This window comes from Sceloporus occidentalis, unplaced genomic scaffold, assembly GCF_023333645.1.
Source record: "Sceloporus occidentalis isolate IW3139 unplaced genomic scaffold, rSceOcc1.0.p SCAF_7, whole genome shotgun sequence".
In the NCBI taxonomy this organism is placed as follows: Eukaryota; Metazoa; Chordata; class Lepidosauria; order Squamata; family Phrynosomatidae; genus Sceloporus; species Sceloporus occidentalis.
In genome coordinates this window covers 36,715,680-36,726,377 of record NW_028316987.1, presented here as the reverse complement: position 1 = coordinate 36,726,377, position 10,698 = coordinate 36,715,680, and the positions used below count along the sequence as shown (strand labels likewise).

General features: G+C 38.6%; 1 protein-coding gene across 2 annotated transcripts in view; it reads left to right on the top strand.

Annotated features, from left to right (window-relative positions):
• Positions 1-938: 938 nt before the first annotated feature.
• LOC149309518 (septin-7) overlaps positions 939-10,698 on the top strand; it is a 54,743-nt gene continuing 44,983 nt past the window's right edge. For both annotated transcript variants that reach the window (XM_089532600.1, XM_089532599.1), the window contains exon 1: positions 939-1,035. In XM_089532600.1, the coding sequence (XP_089388726.1) occupies positions 1,026-1,035 (10 nt within the window). In that variant the 5' untranslated portion in view covers positions 939-1,025. The remainder of the gene's footprint in view (positions 1,036-10,698) is intronic.

The window sequence follows — 10,698 nt, the reverse complement described above, 5'->3', positions numbered from 1 at the left end:
AACAAGAGTACTCTGTTCCTCTTTTGCCTCTAAGAAGGTGAAGAGGAACATTCTCTTAGGAAGAACCTTGGTTATATGGGACCAAAATGTGTACATCTGATGGTAATCGGAGTGTAGCTTGAAAGACTTAGCTGTGTATTGCCTGAGGAAGTGAATATTTAACATTCTGTTTTGACATTTTAAAAGATTTACAAGAATCAAAATGCTTCAAATAAATGTTAGATTTAACAACAAATAGAGATTCAGATTATAGCAAGCTAGAATTTCACTTAAATGTATAGTAGCAGGCTATAACTATACTGTTACACCCACTGTTTTTAAACCACACAGCTTAGACTCTGCTGTGTCTTCCTAAACTGAAATTTGTTTCAAAATCAACGGTTGCAGTCAATTACCTGCTAGTGGGCTTTTGTTAGGTTTTTCTGAAGCATTTGCTAGAGCAAGTTAAATAACTAAGTTAAAGATTTTTGTCTTTTTAAAAAGAATCTATGTCTCTTTGAGATGACAACATTCTATTTATCTGAAAGTAAGCTTTTTAGCAGGGATTTTCCTTCCAACCTGATAGTGTTTTGCTCACAGGCTAAACATTATGCATGAGCAGAAGTAGCATGAATCTTGAATACTCTGGCATTATGTACTGAAAAGTAAAAAAACAAAAATTATTTTTTGTGAGTTTTTCAGGCTATGTGGCTATGTTCTAGAAGAGTTTATTCCTGATGTTTCGCCATCATCAGAGAAGATGCCAGTCACAGATGCTGGTGAAACGTCAGGAATAAACTCTTCTAGAACATGTCCACATAACCCGAAAAACTCACCCAAAAAAATGAGATGGATTTTAATTTTCAGTAGGTAAAAAACAGGTTAGAAAGTGAATTAAGGGGAAAGCAAACTTTCATAAATTCATATCCTACTTTCATAATTGTTTCTCTTAGCAACAGAAGAATCTTGAGGGATATGTGGGGTTCGCAAATCTCCCCAATCAAGTTTATAGGAAGTCTGTGAAGAGAGGGTTTGAATTCACACTCATGGTAGTAGGTGAGTTATGTTTTGATGTAAATGCCCTTTTGTTCTTAAAATTTTGACATCTGTTTTTTGAGTGTATTATTCTTATTGATAAGATGCTTGTCTGATTCTTTAATTTCTACTACTGACAGTCATTGTTGTGATACAAAAGTTGGAAATATGAGCGTACTATACTGATATGAGGATGGCGTGTATGCCTGGATGCCTGGGGATGCAAACTCTTGTTTCTGCTCTACTAGGTGACAAAAATCATTCAGGGCATTCCAGCTCTGACATTTGAAGTATGCTTCTGACTGCAGCTGGATAATGAGCAGTGCAGTTATGTGACACAGATGGCCAATTCAGATGTCTCAGTAAGTCTGCCCACTGATTCCCAGTTGATCTCTCTGGCTAATGGGAGTGGTTAATTAAAGCATTCATTGGTTTGTTGTGATGTCTGAACCAAGGATTCTATTTCTTGCCACCACCATTAATAACAAGACAGAACCTCTGGTTCTGATTCCACAATAAACCATGGTTGGAGAGAATTGGATTTCTTAGCTGATCCTAATGTGATAGGAAGAGTCAAGCAGAAACAACCAAACAGGGCACTAGAATGCATGCTTGATTTCCATAAACTCTGTATCTTTCACAACCAATTTATAACATCCACACTGGGACAGGAAGTATTTTTACAGTGATTGTGTTGGTGTCATACAGTATGTGGAAAGGTTCTTATTAATGTGCTAAATAACAAGTGAATTCATTAAAAATATTATGTGGAATGTAAACTAAAGCTGAAAAGCTTTCATTATAAACACATGTACATCTGCTTATTTTGTTTGTTCAGTCTGTGGCACAGCCTTCTACAAATACCAGGGTTAAAAGTCTGAGTAACAACAATGTCCCCCCCAACAACTTTCTTGTTTTACTCAGTGTGAGAAAAGAGAAAAGGGAGGAGTAGGAATGAGAAGGAATTATTTCCCTTGCTTTCCTGTTACTATACTTTGTGTTATTTAAGCATACTTAAAGATTGAGGTCTAAGTTTTGTCATCTCAAGCTATCCAGTTATGAAGTGAATGGAATTAACTTTGCACTGGAAGATGGAAATGTATGAATAATTGCCTTTGATGGCTGTATCTTCTCTAAAAGAGTAGCAAAATAATAGAATAATCAATCTTTTAAAGGCACTTAACTAGATACTGAATTTTACATTTGAGAACCTTACTGGTTTAGTACGTATATAAAATTCAGTACCTAATTTAATATTTAATTTAATATCACTTAATTTAGAATATAATTAAATTTAATATCACTTCATATTCTATATGGCAAAATGCCTGAATTAATGAAGAACAAGAAATAATCTCTGCTACTCAGCAGAAATTTGCTTTAAGTTAAAATCTTAAGATACACAGGATTGGGAGAATAAAATCTGGCCACATCTATATTCCCAAGCTCCAGGGACCAAAGCTGAAAACTGGGCTTCCCAGATGGTTTGTTTGTTTTTAAAAGCAACATGAGCAACAAAATACACAAGGTGCTTGGAACACTCCTTGCATACTTTAGCCCCATGAATCCTCAGCTAAGACCTGATGGTGGGGAAGAAAACAAATAGAGATTTTGATCTGTACTTCCTTGGCATACACTGTTATTCACTTACCCTCAGCAAGTAGTCAGTGCCATGGAGGATGTTAAAATCAGTATGAATGACAATGCGAATAAACAGTGTGAATGAACATGATTCAAAAAATCTTGGTGAACTTGCTTAGCACTTTCCTTTAGGATCTAAAAATGGAGAGAATGATTTTCCATTGGTAAACAGTCAATAACGTTGCTAATTTTCCATGCAGTATCTTGCTGTAAACCATAGTAACGAGTTTAGTGTTACAACAGATTTAATTTAAATCCACTTCTTTTCTTTCTATGAATATGTTCCCTTACTGGGCTAGCACTTGTCTATGGATAAAAGATGCATGAAATGTTGAGGGCAGAATTGCCAAGATTTAATCTTTGCCAGTTTTACTGCTCTCATTATTTGTTGCCTAGATGACTGCATTTATTTTCTGAGGCTGGGGCACTATTTATATTCATTCAAAAGCTGTTTTATTTGTCTCATTTGTTTAGGCATCACTGGTTGGTGTAAAAACTTCCTGCGTTTTTATTTCTTTTGCTAAAGCATTAAAAGGGGTGGGCAAAGTTCACATAAATTCTCTGTCTGCAAGCGAGCCATAGAAGAACAGAGTGCTTCAGGGTTTTACATGGCAGTGCTGCATATTGTCAGGCTGGCTCCTGAAGTTGTGTAACTGCATTCTTTTAATTATTTTCTAAAATCTACATCCATTTATTTGAAATCCTATCTGCTGATGGCTTTCTTGGACATTAAATTTAAATAATAAAGCTGTTGTATCCATAAATTCTTGTAACATTAACTGCTATTGGATTATTATTTTTTTACTTATTAAGTGTGGTCCTCCAAGCCATTTTTGCACTCTGGCTTTCTACAGTGCCACTGTCCTATTGCAGTGCTGAATTTCAGTTGCAACTATGGGGGAAAATTTAAAGCAAGTATTATGTTTGCTTTAAATTGCTTATAGTGGCTTGTTGCCAGATTTGGTGGCAAACAGGGAAACCCCATTCAAAGCAAAGCAGTCTGGATCTGCGGATGATTTTTGCCCTGGTGTATGAATATTTAAAGTAGTGGTTCACAGCATTGGAGTGGGCATTTTTTGAAGTGGTCATGGTTTATGAAGGAGAGCCTGGGCACATGTTCCACAGAGATTTTGAGTGCTGAGGTGTATGGAACCTCCCCTTCCAGACCTCTTTGGCATGAATGTTGTCTTATATAAAGCCCTTACTGGCTCACACTGAATGAGTGCCAGCAACTGGGTCATCATAGAATCACAGAGCTGGAAAAGACCACAAGGACCATGCAGTCTAACCCCTTGCCATACACAGTCAAAGCACTCCTGACAGATGGCCATCCAGCCTCTGTTTAAAAACCTCCAAAGAGGGAGACTACCAAACTCCGAGACAGCATATTACACTGTCAAGCAGCTCTTACTGTTGAGAAGTTATTTCTAATGTTCAGGTGGAATCTTTTTTCCTTCACTTTGAATCCATTGCTCCATAGTCTCTGGAGTAGCCGAAAACAAACTTGCTCTGTCCTCAATATGACAGCCTTTAAAATTATTAAATATGGCTGTCATGTCCCTTCTTAACCTTCTGTTCTCCAGGCTAAACATACCCAGCCCCCTCAGCCATTCTTCATAGGGCATGGTTTCCAGACCTTCATTTTGGTTGCCATGCTCTAGACCTGATCAATACCATATCATCCTACTCTGGTTTAGGAAGAGCTGTTTTGTTCTAGTGAAAGTCCCCAACATATAGTTTTAGATGGAGGTAGGTGTGCCAGGTAGCCTGTCGGTTACAGTGCTTGCATTAAAAGAGGAATGGTACTTCAACTCACAGATTGTCACATACAGAAACAGTCATTTTGCATGAGATTCTTGGTCAGGGTAGGGTACAAAATGAAACATACTCAGTGTCTGTGTTAAAAACGTATGGATACTTGGTCAAAGCTAAAATTGCACACAACCTAGTCTGTGTATTTACAGTAATAAGAAGTACAGTGCACTATAATAGCATTAACAATAAGGTAATTACAGTTCATTGAGAACAAATCAAATTTAAAATTTCTTAAAACAACAATAATTATGTACCGTGTGTTACATAAATGTCATAAAAGGCTTAAAATACTCAGCGGGCAGCATTCTGACTTCTAAAGTTTGAATACGAATGTGTGCCCTTTTGATCAACTTGCTGATTCTAGTTTGGCAAGTTCAAATAAAGTGAAAGAGTGTCTATTATATGTTGGCAAGTCCCATTTCATCAGCAGGAATGTATGTTAAGGAGTTCCAGCCTAGCATTGGAACACACTGCCTTGGAGAGTGGTGCAGTTTCCTTCTTTGGGGATTGTTAAATAGAAACTGAATGGCCATCTGTTGAGTGTGCTTTGATTGTATGTTCCTGCATGGCAGGAGGTTGGACTTGATGGCCCTTGTGGTCTCTTCCAACTCTATGATTCTATGAAATATATTGTTATTTATAAACTATACATTTGCTTATTAAATATTTCTATCATCAGTAATGCAAATATATTTGTGAAGCATTCCTGTTGTCTGCAAGTGAACTATAGATGTGGCATCATAAAAATGTCAAAGCCTTTTTGTTTCAGATGTTCAGGTTCTTTGTTGTTAGTCCGACATTCATCTGAAAAAAGCTATGTAAAATTGTCCATCTTGCAGAATTTGGATTGGAGCAACCATGGGAAAGATTATGAAGCTTGTCTGAAATGTTCTACAGTACATTGCATTGTGTTATATTTTAATCTGCATTTGCTGCCACTGTTGTTTATTAATCTATGCAATCAATAGTACATAACAATTCTAAATCATAGTTCTGATATTCAGTTAGATAACCCTTTTTGAATATAATTTGTGGGAAATGTAGAAAATGCAAACTTGAGCAGAGACCTAAGCTTAGAGCTTTATATTTAGTTTTGAAGCACTTTTTAAAAATTTGTCTTCTGATATTAAAACCTTGATACAACTCTGTGGTATTGATGCAACTTTCAGGGTTATATCATCTATTTTTAGATGTGACAGAATACTTTTAAAGAGCATCAAACTTCATTGAGAAGATAAATGATGGAATTTACAGTTTTAATCTGTAAAATAAAAGGAAGAAGAGTGGACAGCTGCTATGTGAAACTGTCCAGAATCTATTGAATTGCTTCCAGTAGCTTATAAAAAGGGGATGCTTCTGAAACCAATTACAAATCCAAGTAACAGTTGCCTTGTCTAACCCACATTTTACAAGCTTGTTTCCAAGAATGTCATGGGGAACCTTGTCAAAGGCCTTACTGAAATCAAGATATGCTATATCTACAGCATTCCCTTTGTCTACCAAGCTGGTAATTTTGAAACACTCAGTGGGTGAAAGGCTTGACCTAGCCAAGCTCTCTGGTTTCCGTCATTAAAGTCTATTGGCAATTTGTTGTTCCTGTGTACCTTCAAGTCATTTCTGACTTACAGCAACCCTAAGGCAAACCTATCATGTTTGTTTGTTTTTTGCCAAGATCTGTTCAGAGAAGGTTTGCTATTGCCTTTCTCCAAGGGTGAGAGTTTGTGACTTACCCAAGATCACCTAATTGGTTATCATGTCTGAATGGGGATTCAGACCCTCATATCCAGAGTCCTACTCCAACACCCAAACCATTATACCATGCTGGCACCTATTGCCAGTATTTGTTTGTACTCGTGTATGTGTGATTGATACACATTGTTTATATTAGTATGTATGTGTCATTGATACATGTTGGCTTGAAGAGACAACTGGGTTCTTACACTATATTATGTTTTAGTATATGGATTTGATTGTGGAGGCATGATAGCCTAGCAATCCATAGCTTTGTACTATAAGCTCAATAACTTTTAAACACATATTAATTTCAATTTCAGTGCGTCCTCGCCTTACGCGGGGATCCGTTCCGGATCCCTCCGTGTAAGGCGAATTCCACCTATGCTCAAGCCCCATTGTTTCCAATGGGGCTCGTGCATGGCGGCGCGGCGGTATGCGGGGCGCAACGGGTGCACGCGCCCATTTAATGGAATGGGATGCGACGCCCTGTGCGCGCCCCGCGGCTTGAGTGCATATGCTCAAGCCGCGTATGGCGCGGGCGCGCTGTACTTGCCACAGAAATGATGTCATTCCCAACATGGTGTTAATTGGTTTAATAGAATTAGGTCAAGAATTGCACTCATCAAGAATAACATCCTGTTGGGGTATGAATCCTATCTATGTCGATAATAAGCATAAATGGAAAAAAATAAATCCCATTCAGTTTTTGTATTCATTTTCGCTAGTTTTACTTTGGAAGAACCATTCTGGATTGAACATACGGTAGGTTTGTGTCATCAGGTTTTTTGTTTCATGAATTAAAGGGCACCTTTAAGTAGAAGGAAATGTCAAGATCTAATCTAAAATCTGTAATGCGGTATACAGGTCACAAGGGAAGAAGAAAAATGAAATTGACATATTGTTTAGTTACAGTATGCCAAAGGATCTTGTAGTACCTTTGAGATTAACTGTCTGAAAGAAATTGTTTCTTAAGCTTTCATAGACTTGGTCTACTTCCTCAGATGGAATGAAGTGTTGCCCATATGATTATATGATTATGTGAACACCCACAAGAATGCAGAACTTGTGGATATGGTTAGCAGGGGACAAATTCAATTTTAACTATGGTCATTGAGGGGCATAATCAGATGGAAAGATGTTGCCTAAGGCTAGAGTGGGTGGGTGACTATATGGATGGTGGAGGGAGTTTGGGAATGTGGTGTGTGCAGGCTGGTAACCAGAAAGGAGATAGAATAAACTGCCTAAGAGTGGCCTTGTGACACTGATGTTAACCAATGTTATAATACAGTATGTGTAGTATGCCAGGAAGCCATTGTCTCTGTTCAAGCCACTCTTGATGGATTGGACTTTGTAGATATATTGTAATTTAGCTATTTGTCTTTCCAATCCTCCTTTGTGGTTCTTTTGTTCAAAGGCCATTGTTGTCCTGAGGTCAGAGATAGAATGCCCAGGAAGACTGAAGTGTTCTGCAACAGGTTTTTGTGTATTCTCATTTCTGATGTGTGATTTATGTCCATTTATCCTCAGAGACACAAAGACTGCCCTGTTTGCCCAATGTAGAGTGCTAAAAGTTATTGTTGCCAAAGGATAGTCAATGTCACATTAGGGGTTGAGCAAGTGAAAGTGCCTCTAATATTATGCGTTATATGATTAGGGTCTGTGAAGACATTTCCTGAGTATATGTGTGGGTAAAGTTGACATCTTTGTGGCAAGGTCTTTTACCAATCTCCCCATTTGTGTTGTGCATTCTCCTGTAAGTAAATAACTGTTTGAGATTAGGAGGCTGCCAGTAGCCAAGTAAAGGCCTTCCACCAAGAAACTATGAGAGGTCAGCGTTGTTGTCCAGAATAGGTTGTAGTTCAGTGTCTGCATGGTCTCAATTGGGAGCTGTCTATGACCATTAGTGGGACTCTGTAATTTCCTATCTTCAGTCTGTTATGTAATAGAATGGTCCTGGATATAAGTTTTTCCTTGTGGATTTCTTTCTTTACTTTGTATAGTGAGTCCTGTAGCTTGAAGAATGCTTGTTTTAATTGCATTAATTTGGCATCACTACCAAAGTTAAAGAAGTTGTGTGTGAGAACAAAATAGTAGGCTTTGGTGGCTAGGTCTTCTATGGTCCCATCTGGAATGATGTTCCTGGAAGGTTGTAGTACATCCTTCTGTGGGATATTGATATATAGGGATTGTATATCCATAGGTGCTAAAATGGTGTTATCCAGAAGGTTATGGATGTAGGTGCATGATGTGATCTCTGGGGAGGAGAATGGGTATGAGATCTTTCTGATTCTAGGGTTTAACTCATCATTCATTTAATGATGAATGTGATTGTCTTGTTCAAAGAAAATATTCCGAATTTGGAATAGTTTCTGAGTGTGAAGCAATGATTGGTTTGTAGATTCCTAATTGACTTTAGTAGGTGTGGCCATCTAGAGTGTAATAGGGTAAAAAGACAGGCTTATAAATTATTCCAACAAACATAATCAGTTGCTGCCCTGACTAATAAAATTCAGTAAGGGGCAGTGGAATTCCTTCACCTTCTGTGAAGGTGGATAATTTAAGAGTGCTTGAAATTTGTGGTCATTCAGTCCTTGTACTAAAAACAACTGTTTTATATAGTTATCTTGTTAATGAACATAAGCGCATTGTCAGATACATAAGAGAGATTCTTGAAGTGGTTATTACTTAGTCTTGGCCATGAACCTTGGGGATGAAGGGCTTTCATATGCTTCTTGGACTTGCTTTGTGCTGGTCTCCACGATTCCAACGTGTTTTTCTCCCCACTCTCTTTTGAATATTTCAGGGTGGGATTGTGTAGAGATTCACAATTCACGATCAATATCCCCAATTCTGAATTTACTAGTCTTGTTCAGAAATCATTTTAACTATTCTATGATCTGTGTACCACTAGTATTTTAATTAGAATATTTTATGGGTTTACTCATGATACATTTGATATTATGTTGGCATTAGTGCAAACAACTTCTCATCCCATCACAGTACAGAGTATAGGGGAAAAAAGAGCCTGGATAGAAGACATCCTAAAAAGACTTAACAAACCTACAGGAAGGTAAACATTATTCTAGTAAAAAAGTGAATTTGTGGTGAATGCTTGCCACTGTGCCACATTTGGTATGAATGTTTAAGGTTTTTCTAGAAGTATTTAAATATGCTCTCCAAATTTGGTCTGAATCCTTTCAGCATGCCATTAAATTCTCTTCCGGACCTCCCCTCAGCGGATACCAGAATCTGCAAATGCTTGAGTCCTACGGTCCCTAATGGCAGCACGGCTATGTGGCCATGGCACCATTAGGGACAAATGCACTGAAATCCTTCCTTCCTACCTTCCGTTCTCTCTCTCCTTCTTTCCTTCTGTTCTCTCTCCTTCCTTCCTTCCTTCCTTCCTTCCTTCCTTCCTTCCTTTCTTTGTCCCCTCTCCCTCTCTCTCTCTCTGAGGCTTCTTCCCTGGATTTGGCTTTGGGGGCAGTTTGGAAGCAGAGGCTGGAGCCCCATTCGCCAGAGGGAGCCAGAGTGCCCTCCCCCCACCTCCAGGGCCAACATCCAGGGCAGAATCTCCAGGCTCTTAGATCCAGGTGCCAGCGCCGGCTCCCTCCAGCTGAGGAGGCTCCAACCTCTGCCTCCAAACTGCTCCTGAAGCCAAGCCCGGGGAAGAAGCCTTGGAGGGGGAGGAAAGGGGAGACAGGAAGGAAGGAAAAGAGAGGGAGGACTTTAGTTCCATTATCCCCAATGGCAGTGTGGCTGTGTGCATGTACTGCCATTGGGGACAACTTTGGCTTGCTGTCCATGGTTACTGATGTCCTGTTGTACTAAGGATTCTACATGAGTCTTGTACTGGAGGAGGTCTGTTGAGGTGACACTGAATTACCACACTGGGAGACACTAACCCTAGTGATGCCACTGGCCCAACAAAAACATTCCTGGCGACTTTACAAAAATCTATGTTTATAATTTTTTAAATTAACATAAATCTTAGACCAAACACTTTTTGTCTTCTTGCAAGTCCACCCAACATGAAAAAAAGAAGCTATCCTTATCTTGACATCCCTCATATTGATTTGAAACATTCTGGGCCATTTTGAGAATTTATTTGGGGTTGTCTTTGAGATAACCAATCTGCTTTGTATCACTATTTTCTACTATCACACTTAATTGAAAAGGATACTAGAGGATTTGGGGCATTCATAGTTAGGAATGATTGGAAAAGGACTTGTAAAGCTTGTTGCTGCCACTGCTGCTTCAGTGGATCATAGTAGAAGTGGGTATCACAGCTGGGGAACAGAAAATAGCCATTTGCTATTAAGCCTAGACAACATTTAGGGGGTGCCTACTTACGCAGGAAGAAAAAGCAACTACAAGCAGCCGTTTACATTACAGATTTTGTTTTTCAAATTTGAAGAGGTTATTCCAGGCCTATTGATTATTGTCTGGCAATAATACGGTGTTTTGCTTTCAGCTACATCAGTCTATATGTAG